This window comes from Saccopteryx leptura, chromosome 2 (assembly GCF_036850995.1).
Source record: "Saccopteryx leptura isolate mSacLep1 chromosome 2, mSacLep1_pri_phased_curated, whole genome shotgun sequence".
In the NCBI taxonomy this organism is placed as follows: domain Eukaryota; kingdom Metazoa; phylum Chordata; class Mammalia; order Chiroptera; family Emballonuridae; genus Saccopteryx; species Saccopteryx leptura.
Window position 1 is genome coordinate 133,118,908 of NC_089504.1, and position 21,412 is coordinate 133,140,319.

The 21,412-nt window shown below is 40.3% G+C and overlaps 1 protein-coding gene across 1 annotated transcript in view; it reads left to right on the forward strand.

Annotated features, from left to right (window-relative positions):
* Positions 1-21,412, forward strand: part of CCNT1 (cyclin T1) — a 48,625-nt gene that overhangs the window by 16,542 nt on the left and 10,671 nt on the right. Inside the window, exons 3-8 of the mRNA XM_066368827.1 lie at positions 926-1,054; positions 2,929-2,989; positions 6,597-6,659; positions 9,077-9,122; positions 10,958-11,121; positions 11,288-11,358. Of these exons, the coding sequence (XP_066224924.1) occupies positions 926-1,054; positions 2,929-2,989; positions 6,597-6,659; positions 9,077-9,122; positions 10,958-11,121; positions 11,288-11,358 (534 nt within the window). The remainder of the gene's footprint in view (positions 1-925; positions 1,055-2,928; positions 2,990-6,596; positions 6,660-9,076; positions 9,123-10,957; positions 11,122-11,287; positions 11,359-21,412) is intronic.

Sequence of the window (21,412 nt, forward strand, 5' to 3'; positions counted from 1 at the left end):
TATTGGCTTGAATTTCTGCCCCCCTTGAAGTTCCTTCCATGTATAAATTCTTGAATATACTACTATACTTTGAATTCCCTTTTATTTTAAGATTTATGCCCCCCAGGTGTAAGTATAGCTGAGAGAATTCTCATGCAATAAAATTCTTCCATTTAAAGTGTACAAATCACTGGTTTGTAGTATATTCAGAGTTGTGCCACCACCACCACCCCACAAACATTTACATCGTACCAAAAGAAGAAACTCCTCATACTTGAGCAGTTATTCCCATTGCCCTCTCTTGCCCCTGGCAACCATTAATCTTTCTTTTGTCTGTATGGATTTGCCTTTTCTGGACATTTCCATTTACTCTTTTTTAAAAATTATACAAAGTGTTTTGATAAAAACTTAAAGATTATCTCATTTTAAATAGAAAACTGTCTAGTTACGTAGGTAGCTTTTATTTTTATTTTTTTAGAGAGAGGGAGAGAAGATGTGAGAGGCTTCAACTCCTAGTTGCTTCACTTGAGTTGTTCATTGATTGCTTCTCACAGGTGCGGGGGGGGGGGGGGGGCGGCTCAAGCCAAGGCAATGACCTGTTGCTCAAGCCAGTGACCATGAGATCATGTTTGATTCCATGCTCAAGCCAGTGACTTTCCCGGGGTTTGGAACTGGGGACCTTAGCATCCAGGTCGATGCTCTGCCCACTATACTACCAAGAGTCAGGCTTGGATAGGTAGCTTTTAATGAGTTTGTTGAAGGATTGTTTTTCCAAAGTGGATGTAGATTAATGGATAGGAGAGGGGGGACATTTTAAATACAGGAAAAAGCATAAACAAGGTGATGAAGTTGAGGTAAGCAAAGAACTCTTTTTTTTTTTAGATCTACCTTGATCTAGAAATAAACAAGTAATAAATATGATATGATTTATTTTCTCTTCATCCAGTCTGTGGCTCCAGCGGCTTTATTTCTAGCAGCTAAAGTAGAGGAGCAGCCAAAAAAACTGGAACACGTCATCAAGGTAGCACATACTTGTCTCCATCCACAAGAATCACTTCCTGATACTAGGAGTGAGGTAGGGGATTAATTACATATACCTGTTTTTCTTAATTTATTTTGATCATAACTTTATTTTGTAACTTTGATTTATTGACGTGTAAATGGGGACTGCCACAGGAACCTTTTAGTGTTTAATTTTTCATCAACAAAAACACTGTAGGCAGAAACTAATTGTACTCATTGTAGTAAAATTGGAAAATGCAGAAAAAGAAGAAAATATATCACCTGGATATAATTTGAATCACATATATAAGTGAACCGTTGTTATTTCCAGCTTCTTTTCTGTGAATAAGCCATACATGTATATATTTTGTTTTTTTAATTTTAATATGTTCCAAGTATATTCCATTTTATTAACTTTCCACTTGCTTTAAATGTGGCGATAGTGTTTTATCATATACATGTATATATATATTAACCATTTGCTGTTTCTAAGAGAACTTTCCAAGAAATTACAAAAGTTATATATGCTCATTATAAAAGAACCTAAACACTTAAGAATCATTTAAAGTAAAAGTTAAAGCATCTCTTCTCCTCCTTCTAGGAGAATACTGCTGATTACAGTTCTAGTATAGTATTTTCTTCCAACTCTTTATCCTATGCATATACATAGGGCTTTTTTTTTCTTCCATTCTTCCTTGACTTTCTTAAAGAAGGGAAAGTCTCCCCTGGCTTTTAAGTCAGTGAGAATTTTGAGATGTTTGACATTTACTAGTGCAGAAATATTGTAGATTTTTGTTACTAGATTATTTAAGTCTCTTGGTGGGTACATGAGTCATCCTTAATCAAATAGGTAAATGAAATTGTATGTTCTACTGAAAGTGGTTTTTATTTTGGGGGGTATTTATTTTGTACATGTGTGTATTGATAATAGCTCCTAATTATGTGAATTAAGTGTTCTGCATGGCAATGTCTTCTTTCATTTTCTCTCTGAACTACACCAGTAGCTCTTGTAAAGAAGTATTGCTCTGAACTTAAGTTTGAGACAGGTTACTAAATATCATTGGTATATAGAATTGACCAAATAAAACATTTTTAACAAAAATAAACCAAAAAATAATGCCTGTTTGTTTTTTTTTTTCTCTGAAGTATATTTACTTAACTTCTCACCTGAGTCTATTATTCCTTATAAGGTGATTGGGGAAGATAGTTCCTTTACTGTATGGAACTGAGAACTATCATAGTTTAAGTCCTTATTGGACTTAAGATCATAAAGTTGGTGGAAAGTTAACTACAACATAAATCTCTTAACTCCTGGCCCAGGTCTCATTCTCTTAAAGTTCTAGATCAGTGCTGTCCAGTGGAAATGTAAGGAGAGTCATGTAATGAATAATTTTTAAACTTCATTTAAAATTCTTAATTTAAAAAAGTAAAATTAATTTATCATTTTAGCATATAATCAACATTAAAATATTATTAATGAGATAATTTCATTATTATTGTTACCTTTTCCTTTGAATTCTTCTGTGAATTCTTAGAAATCTAGCATTAAACCAAAGGGGAAGTTTTAACAGGAGTCAAATGTCTGAGATTGCCTACATTGTCTATAGGAAGGCATTTCAGATGTATTTTGATGATATTGAAGGTGTATTTTTAGTTTTCTTGTGTCTATATTAAATGAACCTTAGAAACCTAAAATGTTAATCTGAAAATTAACCAGATCTCAGGGTTTTTTTGTTAAGTGTTTATGAATAAAGTGTTTTCTCTCAGTATACCACTTTTTTTTTCTTTCAATCTGTATTGAATAGGGATAAAGATTAATTTCAGTTCCTATTCTACCTCGTAACTCCACCCCTGCCTCTTGTGGCTTTGGCTTTTCTTTCTGGGAGAGGTTGTTAGAGTTGCTTACACTTTCTATATATTTTACCTCCTGTGTCTTCTCACTTGCAGGTTTACCTGCAACAAGTTCAAGATCTGGTGATATTAGAAAGCATAATTCTGCAGACTTTAGGTAAGTTTATTTTCCTTCAGAACATTAAAGAAATATACATGTAAAGTGGTACAATTTTTAAATTTCCAGAATGGGAAACAGGAGGAAAATGTCTTGGAAAGGTTTTGCAAATTTATAGATTGTAAAGCTCATTTTATCCTAGCCTGTACAAAAGAAAGAATGAAGGCACAGCTGACCTTTGAAATAGCGGTTAGCAGTCTTTTTTTTTTTTCATCTGGGATTCATAATTTACTTTTTAATGTTTGGCAGCTTTTAATTTTCTGATAGCAGACCCTGACCGGATAGCTTGGTTGGTTAGAACATCGTCCTGAAGTATAGAGATTGCTAGTTCGTTCCCCAGTTTGGGCATATACAGGAACAGATTGATGTTCCTGTGTCTCTCTATATATTTACCTCCCTCTCTCTCTAAAATCAATAAACATTTTAAAAAATATTTCTTATAACAGCAGAAACTACTGTTTAAAGAACTCTCCCTTCTTTGGCTTTTTCTATAGTTTGTATTATATTTAGATAATATTTGTTTTTAAACTGGTAATCAGAGTTTAGAACAGCAGAGTGGAGGTGGAAGAATTCAAGCTACAGTAAGTCCTCACTTAACTTCATCAATAGGTTCTTGGAAACTTTAAGTGAAATAATAAATAATGAGCCTGACCTGTGGTGGCACAGTCGATAATGTGTCCACCTGGAATGCTGAGGTCGCTGGTTTGAAACCCTGGGCTTGCCTGGTCAAGGCACATATGGGAAGCAACTACTGCGAGTTTTTGCATCCCACTTCTCCTCTTGTCTTTCTCTCTCCCCCTCTATCAAAAAATAAATTAAAAAAATTAAAAACAAAGTGAAATAGCCTGACCTGTGGTGGCGCAGTGGGATAAAGCGTCGACCTGGAACACTGAGGTCGCCGGTTCGAAACCTTGGGCTTGCCTGGTCAAGGCACATACGGGAGTTGATGCTTCCTGCTCCTCCCCCTTCTCTCTCTCTCTCTCTCTCTCTCTTTCTCTCTCTATTACTCCTCTCTCTCTAAAAATCAATAAAGAAAATATTTAAAAAAAATTAAAAACAAAGTGAAATGATAAGTAACAAAATTATTTTAGTTTAGGCTAATTGATATAAATAAAAGCTAGGCTCCTATGGTTTATTTCTGGTCACAAAAACATCACCAAACTTGTAAATTAATATCTAAAACACTCCTTTTTATTTTTTTTTCTTAAGTGAGAAATGGGGAGGCAGAGAGACAGACTCATACACACCTGACCGGGATCCACTCAGCAAGCCCTCTATGGGGTGATGCTCTGCCCATTGGGGGCCGTTATTCAGCAGCTGAGCGATTTTAGTGATTTTAATGCCTGAGGCGAGGCCATGGAGCCATCCTCAGTGCCTGGGGCCAGCTTCCTCCAACTGAGTCATGGCTGCAGAAGGGAGCGAGAGAAAGGAGGGTACGGGGAGAAGTGAAGAAGCAGGTGGTAGCTTCTATGCACCCTGACCAGGAATCAAACCCGGGACATCCACACTCCGGGCTGACATTCTACCACTGAGCAAACCGGCCAGGGCCAAAACATTTATAATATTATACATTGAGTTAAATGTGACTTATACGTACATTTAAGAAAGATTAATAAAAACAAGATAATGATTTTCCAACTTGGGTATTTCAGCTCAGGGTCATGGATTGCTGGAAATCTTTTCTAGTAGCGCAGAGCACAAGGCAGGAACCCACCCTGACAGGATGCCTGTCAATTCAGGGTGAGCTCACTCCCATACTCAGACTGGGACAATTTACATAGTATGCACATCTTTGGGATTCAGGAGGGAACAGAGTACCTGGAGAAAACCCATGCAGACATAGGGAGAACATGCAAACTTCACATAGATAGTGGTCCCAGCTGGGAATCAGGTTTTTCTTTGTCTCATTTAGGAATCAATATTTTTTGTCTTATCAACATAATAAAGTGACATTGAAATGAAGTTTTTTGAGCATCTGCTTTATAGCTGTTCATGGGCAATCCTAATGATATCCTGTTATCTATTATTCATCAGAGAAATGCCTTAAAAAGCTTAGCAAATATGGAAAACAAAGGTTTTTTTTTTCTAGTTCTAGTTCTTTTGGGCTATCATTTTTCTCTTTAGGAAGGGGAAGATTTCATGAGCTGTGTTGGAAAGTTACTGGTACAGCTGTATTTTATTGCATATATATGTACATGTATATACACATATGTGCATATACTCAGTGAGTTCTTTAAAGTCTACCTCTGAAATCAATTTCTGCTAAGTTTTTGTTTTTTAGAGAGAGAGAGAGAGAGAGCCAGAGCCAGACAGACAGGAGGGGAGAGAGATGAGAAGCATCAGCTCATAGTTGTGTCACTTTAGTTCATTGATTGCTTCTCATGTGCATTGATCGGGGGGCTCTAGCCGAACCAGTGACCCCTTGCTCAAGCATTGATCTTGGGCTTCAAGCCAGTGACCTTTGGGCTCAAGCCAGCGACCTTGGGGTTTCAAACCTGGGTCCTCAGCATCCTAGGTCAATGCTCTATCCACTGTGCCACCACCAGTCAGGCTCTGCTAATTAACTTTTTTTTTTTTTTTAAGTGAGAGGAGGGGGGAGATAGTGAGACAGACTCCTGTGTATGCCCTGACCAGGATTCACCTGGCAATCCCCGTCTGGGGACAATGCTTGATTCAACCAAGCTATCCTCAATGCCTGGGAACCAGTTGAGCCACTGGCTTCAAGAGGGGCTGAGAGAGAAGGGGGAAAGGGAAGGGAAGAGAACCAGATGGTCACTTCTGTGCCCTGCTTGGGGATTGAACCTGGGACATCAGCATGCTGGGCTGATGCTCTGTCCACTTAGCCCGCCGACCAGGACCAGCTTTTTACTTTAAATAAATTATTTCCATTGTAACCATATTTTCAGAGACTGGTATTTTTCTGGTGTAATAAATTTTTATTAATATTTTAATGTGGAAACTAGTAAGATCTAATTTTCAAGAATCAGTTACCCTTTAAGAATTATTTGTTACATAAATTTCTCAATAGAATTTCTTTTTTTGTTTGTTTCCTTTTTATTGAATTTATTTGGGTGGTGACACTGGTTAACAAAATTGTACAGGGTTCAAGGACACAATTCTACAATGCATCATCTTTACACTGTATTGTATGTTCATCACCCCAAGTCAAGTCCAATAGAATATCTTTATCTAGATAATTTTATTTACTTATGTGAAAAGAGAAACTAAAAAAATTTCTGTAGTCACGCTGATCCTTTTTTATTAATTTTGGTAAAGACTTGAGGGTGGATAAAATGATTAGTACTTATTATAATTAGTATGTTGAAAAGGGATAAAACTGTGTATTGAGTTTAGAGGTTATTAATTTTCAGGGGTCTTGAGACTATTAGCTTTATTATTTTAGTGGTATCTTCTAGCTCAAAATATAAGCATCTTTGGAAATAATGATGTGTTTTTAGAGAAGACCATGCTGTATACTTTGTGTGACTCAGCCTCTGAACACCAATTTCGGGATAGGAAAATGGGAGAGGCCTTTAATGATGACTTAGGTAAAAGAAGTATAAAATGTCTCAAATACTTGTTTTTTAACCAGTTCCTTTTTTTTAAGGCTTTGAACTAACAATTGATCACCCACATACACATGTGGTAAAGTGCACTCAACTTGTTCGAGGTAAGAAATCCCAGCTTGAGATGGTACTCCTATTTTTTTTTTTTTTTTTTTTTTTACCATTTAGAGGCTTAAGATTGCTGTGTACAAATATATAACTCAGCTGCTAATTAATGTTTTTGGATTATCTGTTTTAAAAGAAGTAACCTCTTAAAAAAAAAAGAAGAAGTAACCTCTTGACAGTGTTTGTCAAAGTTGGCAGATTTTGAAAAGTCACAGAATCATAAGTAACTAATAGCAACTTTTCAGTATGTCTTGGGAGTGGGTGGTCTTGATTCTAGGGTTGATTGTTCTGGCCTTTTTTCTTTTTTTTTTTTTTAAAGCAAGAGAAAGGGACAGAGGTGAGAAACATCAACTCATAGTTGTGGCGCCTTAGTTGTTCATTGATTGATTCTCATATGTGCCTTGACCAGGGGGCTCCAGCCAAACCATTGAGCCCTGGCTCAAGCCAGTGACCATGGGGTCATGTCTATGATCCCATACTCAAACTGGTGAGCCTGTGCTCAAGCTGGTGACCTCAGGATTTCAAACCTGGGGCTTTAGTGTCCCAGGCTGACACTCTATCCACTTCACCTTAGGCTGTTCCAAACCTTAAAGACTATGTTTGGAAATTATTTGAACTTCTTTCCATGATTGACAATCCTTTGACAATACTTTTTTTATTTTAACTTTAGTAGCTATAATTGCATGAAACCTATTTTCTCTTACTCAGTTTAAATAGTTGTATCAAGAATATCACACCATTGTGCATTTCAGTGCCTTTTATATATCAAACTGATAATTGGCCTTAATTTGAATTTTGCTAATGTTTTATATGAAAATTTCAAAGTTTTCCCTAAAAGCATTAAATTGGTTTTTTTTGGTGGTGTTTATTTTTATTTTATTTTATTTTATTTTTGTATTTTTCTGAAGCTGGAAACGGGGAGAGACAGTCAGACAGACTCTCGCATGTGCCCGACGGGGATCCACCTGGCACGCCCACCAGGGGCAATGCTCTGCCCACCAGGGGGCGATGCTCTGCCCATCCTGAGCGTCGCTATGTTGCGACCAGAGCCACTCTAGCGCCTGAGGCAGAGGCCACAGAGCCATCCCCAGCGCCCGGGCCATCTTTGCTCCAATGGAGCCTTAGCTGCAGGAGGGGAAGAGAGAGACAGAGAGGAAGGAGAGGGGGAGGGGTGGAGAAGCAGATGGGTGCCTCTCCTGTGTGCCCTGGCCGGGAATCGAACCCAGGACTTCTGCACACCAGGCCGACGCTCTACCACTGAGCCAACTGGCCAGGGCCTGGTTTTTAGTTTTTTGAAGTGAGAAGCCAGGAAGTGCCCAACCGGGATCCACCTGGCAAGCCATTAGGGGGTGATGCTCTGCCTTTCTGGGGCTTCTTTGTAACCGGAGCCATTCTGGCGCCTGAGGCAGAGGCCATGGAGCCATCCTCAGCGCCTAGGCCAACTTTGCTCCAATGGAGCCTTGGCTGTGGGAGGGGAAGAGACAAAGAGAAAGGAGAGGGGGAAGGGTAGAGAAGTAGATGGGTGCTTCTCCTGTGTGCCCTGGCCGGGAATCGAACCCAGGACTTCCACATGCTAGGCCAACGCTCTACTGCTGAGCCAACCGGCCAGGGCCAAGCATTAAATTGTTTACGTTGAGCATAGGTAGACTTAAACAGAAATGGATATATGCTAATACAGTATATTTAATCAAAGGAAGGTTAAAATTTGCTTTGGCATCCAGAAGAGTTGTTTTGTTTTGGAAGAAGGATATTTCTTTTGGTAATATTAAGTAACTTTTTTAATGTTTATTTTATTGATTTTAGAGATAGAGGAAGGGGTAGAGAGAGAGGAGCATCAATCTATTCCTCTATGTGCCCTAACTGAGGATCGAATTGGCAACCGCTGTTCTTCAGGACGATGCTCTAGCCTACTGAGCTATCTGGCCAGGGCGATATAATTTGTTATTTGATTATTTCAGGGTTAAATTTTTTTAAAGCACAAATCTCTTTTCCCAGACATCAAGACCTTCTGGATTCTAATTTTACCTCTAAATAAATTTATCCCCTAGGTTAATGTTTCTCAGTGGACCCTTGTATCAGAATCTCTGGGTTACTTGCTAAAAATACTTGCATCCATTTCAAAATAAATATACTGAGTCAAACTATAAGGTGAATGCACAGGAATTGCACTTGAAACAAGTGTCAGTTACTTGGTGTACAGAATAAGCTTGAGTTTCTAGGTGTGGAAGCAATCCAATTATTAATTAAAAATTGCTAATCTGTCTTTGGTAGATGGTAAACTTTGGGTGGTCAACCTCTTTTACCGCTGTATTCTGTATATTAGCACTATATTTGCAAATATTAAATGCTTACTAATTTATTATTGAGAATAAATGGAACTAATAATTTTTTCCCTTTCCCCACCTTTTTTTTATAGCAAGCAAGGACTTAGCACAGACTTCTTACTTCATGGCAACCAACAGGTTTATATTTTAATATTTTTCCTTTGTATTTGTGGGATAGGACTTCACTTGGGGTGGGATTGTTACTTTTTGAGAGGCATGTGGAAAGATGTCCGGTCTGGCACTTAGTAAACTAGAACCCAAAGACCCAAGAAGAGATCTTTAATTCAGTATGTTACAGACAATTCTCTGGTAAATATTGAATTTTATGCAGTTTTCATGTAATATTTTATATTTCCATAGTGCTTTTTTAATTTGTTAAGGTGGTGTAATTATTTACTACTGATTGATAACCTACTTAATTCTGCATGTTACTGGGCTTAAAATATCCAAGAGCATAGTTCTGAAAGTTGGTAAACTTGAAATTTGTTGACAGTGGCTATAAAACTCTCAGAGGATTCTGAAATTAGGATATTTTAAAAGACTCCTTGTTTTTTCCATACTCCCAGATAAATGGGCATATATATGTATAAAGAGTTGTAATACTATTTCTTTTTCCCTTTTTAAAGAAAAAATTAATACATAATTTATATCACCAAAATAACTTATTCATTCTCATCTCCAGCCTATGGTTGGTTGTAGAAACCAAAGATATTCCTTTTTTTTTTCTAAATGAGAAGAAGGGAGATAGATTTCAGCATACACCCTTACCGGGATCCACCTGGCAACTCCTGTCTGGGGCCTGTGCTTGGTCAGCCAAGCTGTCCTCACCACCCAGGGTCGACTCTCGAACCAGTTGAGCCGCCGGCTATGAGGGGTGAAGAGAGAGAAGGGGGAAAGGAAGGGGAAGAGAAGCAGATGGTCGCTTCTCATGTGTGCCCTGACTGGGGATCGAACCTAGGACATCTGTACACTGGGCCAATGCTCTATCCACTGAGCCAGTTGGCCAGGGCCCAAAGATACTCGTAATGAATGTCAGGGGTAAGTAATTTTCATAGACTGATAGGAGAAATTTTTTAAATAAACCATCAGTCAAACATATTCACACTTGATAGAGTGATTGTCTATTAATTATTTTTAAAAGACCAGACCTATGATTGGCAAGAAATAAGATAATTTTTAATGTATTTCCTTAAGCATTTGATTTAGGAATTATACATTTCAAAAATCTTATAATTTTCCTTAAATTCTGAGCTTGTTCTCAAAATAATTAATCCTTGTTTTTAAAAACAGTATCCAGTTTGTTTCAGTTTTCAGGGATTTTTTTTTTGTTGGTTGGTTCTGTTATGTAGATTGAATGATGTCTAGTCAGAAATTTTATAGGCCCTGGCTGGTTAGCTCAGCAATAGAGTGTCAACATAGTGTGTGGTTGTCCCGGATTCAGTTCCTGGTCAGGGCACACAGGAGAAATGACCATATGTCTCTGTACTCCTCCTTCTTGCCCTTCTCTTTCTCTCTCTCTCTCTCTCTCTCTCTTTTCCCCTCTCTTCCCCTCCTGCAGCTGTAGCTCGATAGGTTCAAGCACATTGGCTCCATGGAGCCTCTGCCTCAGGCATTAAAAATAGCTCAGTTGTGAGTATGGCCTCAGATGGGCAGAACATCGGCCCCAGACAGGTGTTGCCAGGTGTATACCAGTCAGGGCACATGCGGGAGTCTGTTTCTCTATCTCCCCTCCTCTCACTTGGAAAAGAAAAAAAAAAACAAATTAGAAAATTTATAAATGTGATCTGAGCAGGTAGGTTAATGGAAAATAATGTTTAGTGCTGGGTCAGAGCACTGGATATTTCTTACCATTCTTGCTTGCCAATGGTTTTTTTTTTTTTTTTACTTTTTATTTTTTTTAATGGAGAGTTTTAACTTTGGGTTCAGAATTCAGAGCTCATGATACTCTCTTGTTTCCTTTCCTCTGATGTCAGCCTGCATTTGACCACATTTAGCCTGCAGTACACACCTCCTGTAGTGGCCTGTGTCTGCATTCATCTGGCTTGCAAGTGGTCCAACTGGGAGATCCCAGTCTCAACTGATGGGAAGCACTGGTGGGAGTATGTTGACGCCACTGTGACCTTGGAACTTTTAGATGGTAAGTTTTAGAGTAAGGGTCCTTTAAAAACACTTGATCTTGATGTGTCACTTGTCTGGTCAAAGGTGACTTGATTCAGATGAAAATAGTTAGTTGAGGTTATTCTTGTTTCATTATTTCTGTCTCTCTGTGAGTTTTTCTTTTAAATGTTCTATTTTATTTATAGAACTGACACATGAATTTCTACAGATTCTGGAGAAAACCCCCAACAGGCTCAAACGAATTCGGAATTGGAGGGTAAGAATTATTGCTGTCAGCCTATGGAACAAACAAACCATTTCCTTTTCCTTTTTTATTATTACTATTATTATTATTATTACTAAGTGACAGGTGGGAGGCAGAGAGACAGACTCCTGCATGTACCCCAACTGGAGTTCATCTGGCAATCCCCCTATGGGGCGGTGCTCTGCTCAACTGGGGCTGTTGCTCTGTTGCTTGACTACTGAGCTAATTTAGCTCTGAGGTGAGGCTGTGGAACCATCCTCAGCACCCAGGGCTAACTTTGCTTGAGTGAGCTGTGGCTGCAGGGGGATGGGTGGAGAAGCAAATGGTTTTTTCTCCTGTGTGCCCTGACCAGGAATCAAACCTGGGACTTTCACACGCTGGGCCAACACTCTACCACTGAGTCAACTGGTCAGGGCCCTTTTTTTTGTTTTTGTTTTTGAGAGAGAGAGAGAGGGACAGTCAGAGACAGATAGACAGGAAGGGAGAAAGATGAGAAGCATCAACTCATAGTTGAAGCACCTTGTTATTCATTGATTGCTTTCTCATATGTGCCTTGATGAGGGGAGAGGGAGGAGGCAAGGGGGGTGCTCCAGCCAAGCTAGTGACCCCTTGCTCAAGTCAGCGACCTTGGGCTTCAAGCCAGCAACTATGGGGTCATGTCTGGGATCCCACACTCAAGCTGGATGAGCCTGTGTTTGAGCCGGGTGACCTGAGGGTTTTGAACCTGGGTCCTCAGCATCCCAGGCTGACACTCTATCAACTGCACCACTGACTGGTCAGGCCCTCCCCCCCCTTTTTTTTATTGTAGCAGTGAATATACCAAAAGTGGATATGTACCCTAGGTTTGGAAGTTCCCTTTTTGTAGTTTTGCAATAGTCAAGACTTCCAACTTCATATTTTGTGTTCTGGCCCAGAGTCAATGGCTGTAGGTGGTAACAGTGTTTTGTGTTTTGAAACTCTTGTGATACAGTCATTTGGTCAGCAACATTTGTTGAGTATTTTCTGTGTGGAGGCTGTGAGGGAAAATGTGGCTTTTCTGAGTCACAGCAGTTATCTTCTGCTAGAGAAAAGATAAAAGTTACAAGATTAGAGCTTATACCATAATTTTGTCTTTGACATTACCTGCTTTTTAGAATTTTGTTTTTATATAGAAGTCTAAAGTTGTCTTTCAAAGTCTTACTTATAAATAATGGAATTAGGCCTGACCTGTGGTGGCTCAGTGGATAAAGCGTTGACCTGGAAATGCTGAGGTCACCGGTTCGAAACCCTGGGCTTGCCTGGTCAAGGCACATATGGGAGTTGATGCTTCCAGCTCCTCCCCCCTTCTCTCTCTCTTCTCTCTCTCTCTCTCTCTCTCTCTCTCTCCTCTCTAAAATGAATAAAAAAAAAAGAGTAGGAAAAAAAATAATGGAATTATTCCTTTTTTCCATAATGTCAGAAAGTTTATTTAAAAATATTCCCTGCATTTATCAAATCCAGACTGATAAAACTTAATTTTCTTCTGAGTAAAATGAGTTGCAGAAAATGAGTTTGCTTAGGGTTCACTGGAAACTTGAGAGCATATGGACAATTTTTATTTTTATTTATTTATTTAAAAAAAAATTTAGCCTGACCTGTGGTGGCGCAGTGGATAAAGCGTCGACCTGGAAATGCTGAGGTCGCCGGTTCGAAACCCTGGGCTTGCCTGGTCAGGGCACATATGGGAGTTGATGCTTCCAGCTCCTCCCCCCTTCTCTCTCTCTGTCTCTCCCTCTCCTCTGTAAAAAAAAAAAAAAAAAAAAAAAAGTGTTTTAAAAAAAATTTTATTCATTTTTATTTTTATTTTTTTATTTAATTTTTATTTAAAAAATTTTTTTTAATTTATTTTTTTTTAGAGAGGGAGAGATGGGGAGAGAGAGGGAGAGAGAGGAGAGAGAGAGACAGTGAGAGAGAAGGGGGGAGGAGCTGGAAGCATCAACTCCCATATGTGCCTTGACCAGGCAAGCCCAGGGTTTTGAACCAGGGACCTCAGCATTTCCAGGTTGACGCTTTATCCACTACGCCACCACAGGTCAGGATTTTTTATTTTATTTTATTTTTTGTATTTTTCTGAAGCCGGAAACGGGGAGGCAGTCAGACTCCCACATGCACCCAACTGGGATCCACCCGGCATGCCCACCAGGGGGCAATGCTCTGCCCATCTGGGGTGTCGCTCTGTCGCAACCAGAGCCATTCTAGCGCCTGAGGCAGAGGCCACAGAGCCATCCTCAGTGCCCGGGCAAACTTTGCTCCAGTGGAGCCTTGGCTGCGGGAGGGGAAGAGAGAGACAGAGAAGAAGGAGGGGTGGAGGGGGGAGAAGCAGACGGGTGCTTCTCCTGTGTGCCCTGGCCGGGAATCGAACCTGGGACTCCTGCACGGCAGGCCAACGCTCTCCCACTGAACTAACCGGCCAGGGCCATATTTATTCATTTTTAGAGAGGTGAGAGGGAGAGAGAGGAGAGAGAGAGACAGAGAGAGGGAAGGGGGGAGGAGCTGGAAGCATCAACTTCCATATGTGCCTTGACCAGGAAAGCCCAGGGTTTCGAACCGGGGACCTCAGCATTTCCAGGTCGATGCTTTATCCACTGCACCACTACAGGTCAGGCCATTTTTAAATTTCATATAAAACCTCACCAAAATTTCTAAAATTTGCTTTTGGACTAGCTGCAATCACAAATAGTCATAAGGTATAAAATGTTCAGGAATGAATTTTAGATAGGCACAACCTTATTTTTATTTCCTTATACCATTGGTATAGATTGCTGCAACTTTTTTTTTTTTTTGGTGATAGGACACTTAAATAAATTTTTAAGTGAACAGTACTCACTGATTTTAGCCTAAAGGCCAAGAAGGAATTAAGTATACAGTACTATATTGTTAACTATAGGCATTGTGCTGTATAGTAAAGTCTTTGTACCCTTTGACTAATATGTCCTTGTCTCCCTCTCCCCCAGACCCTGGCAACAACTATGTTCTACTGTGTCTCTCTAGTGACTATTTTAGATTCCTCAATAAGTGTGATCATGCAGTATTTGTCTTTCTGTGTCTAATTTTACTTAGCCAAAGGTTCATCTATTTTGTTGCAAATGACAGGATTACCTTCTTTTTGTGTGTGTGTGATGAAATATGAATAAAATTTACCATCTTAACTATTTTTAGCTATAATGTTCAGTGGAATTCAATACATTCATATTGTTTTGTCACCACCATTACCATATATTCTTATAACTCTTCATCTTGTAAAGCTGCAACTCTATACACATTAAACAATAACTCCATTTCCTCTGACCTCCGCCCCAGTAATAACTATTATACTTGCTGTGTTTATGATTTTCACTACTGTTAAGATACCTCATATAAGTGGAATCAGTTAATATTTATGTTTTAGTTACTGCCTTATTTCAGTTAGCATAATGTCTTTTAGTGTCATCCACATTATAGCATATTATAGAGTTTTAATCCTTTTATTTGTTTGTTTGTTTTATTTATTTTTGTATTTTTCTGAAATGAGAAGCAGGAAGGCAGAGAGACAGACTCCTGAATGGGCCTGAACAGAATCCACCTGGCATGCCCACCAGGGAGTGATGCTTTGCCCATCAGGGCTGTTGCTCTGTTGCAACTCGAGCCATTCTAGCGCCTGAAGCGGAGGCCATGTAGCCATCCTCAGTGCCGGGGCCAACTTTGCTCCAGTGGAGCCTTGGCTGTGGGCAGGGAAGAGAGAAACAAAGAGAAAGGAGAGGGGGAAGGGTAGAGAAGCAGATGGGTGCTTCTTCTGTGTGCCTTGGCTGGAAATAGAACCTAGAATGCTGGAAACGCGGAGGCAGACAGACTCCCGCACGCGCCCAACCGGGAACCACCCGGCACGCCCACCAGGGGGCAATGCTCTGCCCATCCGGGGCATTGCTCTGTCATGACCAGAGCCACTCTAGCGCCTGGGGCAGAGGCCAAGGAGCCATCCCCAGCGCCCAGGCCATCTTTTGCTCCAGTGGAGCCTTGGCTGCGGGAGGGGAAGAGAGAGACAGAGAGGAAGGAGAGGGGGAGGGGTGGAGAAGCAGATGGGTGCCTCTCCTGTGTGCCCTGGCCGGGAATTGAACCCGGGATTTTCGTACGCTAGGCTGACGCTCTACCACTGAGCCAACCGGCCAGGGCGTTTATTCCTTTTAAAGGCTGAATTATCTATTATGTATGTATGTACCAATTTTGTTTATTCATTCTTCCATCAATGGACACTTGAGTTTCTTCCAATTTTTTTTTTTTTTTTTTTTTTTGTGGCAGAGACAGAGTCAGAGAGAGGGACAGATAGGGACAGACAGATAGACAGGAAGGGAGAGAAATGAGAAACATCAATTTTTCGTTGCAGTTCCTTAGTTGTTCATTGATTGATTCCTCACATGTTCCTTGACCTGGGGGCTACAGCAGACCGAGTGACCCCTGGCTTGAGCTAGTGACCTTGGGCTCAAGCTGGTGAGCCTTGCTCAAACCAGATGAGCCTGCGCTCAAGCTGGCGACCTCGGGGTCTCAAACCTGGGTCCTCCACATCCCAGTCTGATGCTCAATCCACTGCGTCACCACCTAGTCAGGCCCAAGTTTTAATAACGATTGTGAATAATGCTGCTATGAACAGGGGTCTACAAATAGCTCGTCAAGAACTTTTGATTCTTTTGGGTATGTACTTATAAGTGGAATCATTCAATCATATGATAGTTCTATTTTTAATATTTTGAGGAACCTCTATACTGTTTTTCGTAGTGGCTGTTCCAGTTTACACTCCTACCAGCAGTTCAGAAGGGTTCTCTTTTCCCACATCCTTGCCAACATTTGTTATTTGTTGACTTTTTGATGATAGCCATTCTGACAGGTGTGAGATGATATATCATGGTTTTTGGTTTTTTTTTGTATTTTTCTGAAGCTGGAAACAGGGAGAGACATTCAGACAGACTCCCGCATGTGCCCGACCGGGATCCACCCGGCATGCCCACCAGGGGCAACACTCTGCTGCGACCAGAGCCACTCTAGCGCCTGGGGCAGAGGCCAAGGAGCCATCCCCAGCGCCTGGGCCATCTCTGCTCCAATGGAGCCTTGGCTGCGGGAGGGGAAGAGAGAGAGAGAGAGGAAGGAGGGGGGGCGTGGAGAAGCAAATGGGCGCTTCTCCTATGTGCCCTGGCCGGGAATCGAACCCGGGTCCCCCGCACGCCAGGCCGACGCTCTACTGCTGAGCCAACGGGCCAGGGCCTATATCATGGTTTTGATTTTCATTTCCCTGATGCTTAGTGATGTTGAACATCTTTTCATATGCCTTTTGGCCATGTGTATATCTTTTTTTGCAGAAATATATATTCAGGTTCTCGGCACATTTTTAAAGTGGATTCTTTGTGTTTTTTTGATGTTTATTTGTATGAGTTCTTTATATGTTTTGGATATTAAACCTTTATTGAATATATCATTTGTAAGTATCTTTTTTCATTCAGTAGGTTGTCTTTTCATTTTGTTAATGGTTTCCTTGATATGCAAAAGCTTTCTAGTTGGATGTAGTCATATTTATTTATTTGTGCTTTTGTTGCTCTTGACTGAAGACACACATCCAAAATTATTGCTAAGACTGATGCCGAAATAACTAGTGCCTATATTTTTATGGTTTCAAGTCTTACGTTTAATAAATAAATGATATTTATTTATTAAGATTTTATTTACTGATTTTAAGGGAGGGGTGAGAAGTATAGTTACTTCACTTTAGCTCTTCTTTACTTGCTTGTTGCTTGTCGTATGTGCCTTGACCAGGCAAGCCCAGTGTTTTGAACCAGGGACCTCAGCGTCTAGGTTGATGCTCTATCCACTGTACCACAGGCCAGGCAGGTCTTACATTTAAATATTTTTGTATATGGCATAAGAAAGTAGTCTAGTTTCATTTATTTGCATGTATTTGTCTAATTTTCTCAACGAGACTGTCTTTCCTTCATTGCATATTCCTGCCTGATTAGAAATAGATTTATTAACCATATGAGTGTGGGTTAATTGCTGGGCTTTCTATTCTGTTCCATTGAACTGTGTATGTCTGTTTTTTGCCAGTACCATACTGTTTTGATTATATAACTTTGTAGTATACTATGAAATCTGGGATCATGATACCTCCAACTTTTTTCTTCTTAAGATTGCTTTGATAATTGAGAGTCTTTTATATAAATTTTAGAGTTATTTTTTTCTAGTTCTGTGAAAAATGCCATTGGTAGTTTGGTAGGGATTGTGCCGAATCTGTAGATTGCTTAGGACGTAATATGGACATATAGAAAACATTAATTCTTCCAGTTCATGAATATATCTTATAATTTATTTGTATCATCTTCAGTTTCTTTTATTAATGTCTTACAGTTTTCAGAGTATAACAGGTCTTTTGCCTCCTTGGTTAAATTTATTCCTATGGAGGGTTTTTTTTTTTTAATTGTAAATGGGATTGTTTTCTTAATTTCTTTTTGTGATAATTTGTTATTAGTGTATAGACATACCACTGATTTCTGTATATTTTTATATACATATATATTTTATATACGTATATATTATTTTTTAATCTTGTAACTTTACTGAATTCTTTTACTAGTTTTAATAGTTTTTTGGGGCCTAACCAGGCGGTAGCTCAGTGGATGGAGCGTCGGACTGGGATGTGGAGGACCCAGGTTTGAGACCTTGAGGTCACCAACCTGAACGCGGGCTCATCTGGTTTGAGCAAGGCTCACCATCTTGGACCTAAGGTCACTGGCTCGAGCAAGGGGTTACTCGGTCTGCTGAAGGCACATATGAGAAAGCAATCAATGATCAACTAAGATGTCGCAATGAAAAATGTAATGGTTGATGCTTCTCATCTCTCTCCGTTCCTGTCTGTCTGTCCCTATCTATCCCTCTCTCTGACTCTCTCTCTGTCTCTGTAAAAAAAAGAAAAAAGTTGATTTGGGCCTGACCAGGCAGTGATGCAGTGGATAGAGCTTTGGACTGGGACACAGGACCCAGGTTCGAAACCCTGAGGTCATCGGTTTGAGCATGGGCTCATCTGGTTTGAGCACAGCTTTCCAGCTTGAACCCAAGGTCACTGGCTTAAGCAAGGGATTGCTCAGTCTGCTGTAGCCCCCCTGGTCAGGGCACATATGAGAAAGCAATCAATGAAAAACTAAAGTGCTGCAATGAAGAATTGATGCTTCTCATCTCTCTCCCTACCTGTCTGCCTGTTCCTAAATGTCACTCTGTTAAACACACACAAAAAGTTATTTTGGTAGTCTTTTAGGTTATTTATATGTTGTATCATGTCATCGGTAACTGACAGTTTTGCTTCTTTCCAGTTTGAAGGCCTTTTCTTTTTCTTGTCTGATTGCTGTGACAGGGACTTCTAATACTGTGTTGAATAAAAGTAGTAAGAGTGGACATTCCAGTCTTGTTCTTGATCTTAGAGGATAAGCTTTTAGCTTTTCATTATTGAGTTTGATGTTAGTTGTGGGGTTGTCATACATGGCTTTTATTATATTGAAATAGGTTCCCTTTATTCCCACTTTGTTGAGAGTTTTTATCATAAATGGATGTTATATTTTGTCAAAATGTTTTTTTCTGCTTCTATTGAGGTCATGTAATATTTATTCATTGTTTTGGTAATGTAATGTATTTTGTTGATTGATTTGCAGATATTGAACCATCCTGCATCTCTGAAATATATCCTTGCTTATGGTATATGATCTTTTAAATGAATTATTGAATTTGGTTTGCTAATATTAAGAATTTTTTTTTCTTCTTTTCTAAGTGAGAGGAGGGGAGATACAGAGACAAACTTCTGCATGCATCCCAGCCAGGATTACCTGGCAGCCCCCATCTAGGGCCATGCTTGCAACCAAGCTACTTTTAGTGCCTGAGTTAGAAGCTCCACAGAGCCATCCTCAGCACTCAGGACTGATGCTCTTGAACCAATGAAGCCATGGCTGCGGGCAGTAGGGGGAGGAATGGAGAAGCAGGTGGTCACTTCTTCTGTGTGCCCGGACTGGGAATTGAACCCAGGACATCCATATGCTAGGCCAATGCTCTACCACTGAGCCAACTGACCAGGGCCTTGTTAAGAATTTTTGTATTGCCTGACCAGGCAGTGGCGCAGTGGATAGAGCATTGGACTGGGACGCGGAGGACCTAGGTTTGAAACTCCGAAATCACCAGCTTGAGCAAGGGCTCATCCTACTTGAGCGAGGGTTTCACCAGCTTGAGTGCAGGGTCGCTGGCTTGAGCCCCAGGTCACTTGGAAGGGGTCACTCGCTCTGGTGCAGCCTCCCAGCCAAGGCACATATGAGAAAGCAATCAACAACTATAAGAAGATTAAGGAGCTGCAATGAAGAGTTGATGCTTCTCATCTCTCTCCCTTCCTGTCTGTCTCTATCTGTCTCTCTGTCTCTGTCACACACAAAAAAAGAATTTTTATATCTATGTTCATCAGGGATATTTGTCTGTAATTTTCTTTTTTTGTATTGTTTTTGCCTTATTTTGATATAATTTTCTTCTTTTTCTTTTAAATTGATTTTAGAGAGATAGAGGAAGGGGGAGAGAGGAGTGTATTCATTTTTTGTTCCACTTGGTTGTGCATTCACTGGTTGCCTCCCATGTGTGCTCTGACCAGGCATCGAACTTGCAATCTTGGTGTTTCAGGATGATGCTCTCTAACTGGCTGAATTAGCAGCCATGGCCCTCATTTCTTTCTTTTTTTTTTTTTCTTAAAAATTTTTTTCTGGCCCTGGCCGGTTGGCTCAGCGGTAGAGCGTCGGCCTGGCGTGCGGGGGGACCCGGGTTTGATTCCCGGCCAGGGCACATAGGAGAAGCGCCCATTTGCTTCTCCACCCCCCCCTCTTCCTCTCTGTCTCTCTCTTCCCCTCCCACAGCTGAGGCTCCATTGGAGCAAAGATGGCCCGGGCGCTGGGGATGGCTCCTTGGCCTCTGCCCCAGGCGCTGTAGTGGCTCTGGGCGCAGCAGAGCGACGCCCCGGAGGGGCAGAGCATCGCCCCCTGGTGGGCAGAGCATCGCCCCTGGTGGGCGTGCTGGGTGGATCCCGGTCGGGCGCATGCGGGAGTCTGTCTGACTGTCTCTCCCTGTTTCCAGCTTCAGAAAAATACAAAAAAAAAAATTTTTTTTTTTCCTCACTGATTTGAGAGGAAGTGGTGGTGGGGGGGATCAGCTTGTTTTTCCACTTAGTTGTGCACTCATTGGTTGCTTCTTGTATGTGCTCTGACCAAGGATTGAACTCATGACCTTGGTATGCTGGGATGACGTTCTTTCTACTGAACAACCCAGTCAGGGCCTAATTTCTTTTTTTAATGTGTTGATAGCTATAAATTTTCCCCTTGTACCACTTTTACTGTATTCCATAAATTTTGATACATGTTTTTGTTTTCATTCATTCCTGAGTATTTTCTAATTTCCCTTTTTATTTCTCCTTTGATCCCATTGGTTGTTTAAAAGTGTCTTGTTCAGTTTCTACAATTTTGTCAATTTTCCTTCTGTTACTGATTTCTAACTTTATCCTGTTATGGTCAGAAGAGATACTTTGGCCTAACCTGTGGTGGTGCAGTGGATAAAAGCCTTGACCTGGAACGCTGAGGTCACTGGTTCGACAGGCCAGGCTTGCCTGGTCAAGGCACATACAGGAGTTGATTGCTTCCTGCTTGTCTAACCCCCCTTCTCTTTCACTCTCGCCTCTCTAAAATAAATAAAAAAATAAAATACTTAAAAAAAACCCCAGATACTTTGTATGATATCTGTTTTAAAATCTTTTGAGACTTAGTTTGTGGCCTAACTTATGGTCTATCCTGGAAGATCTTCCAAATACATTTGAGAAGAATATATATGCTGCTATTTTGGATAGTTTTTTATGTTTGTTACATCTAAGTGGTTTCTTTGTTAAATTTTTTATTTCCTATCTTCTGTGTGACCATTCTATCCATTATTGTGTGTGAGTTATTAAAGTCTCCAACTATTATTGTAAAATTATCTGTATCTCCTTTCAATTTTGTTGGGTTTTATTTCATATATTTTGATG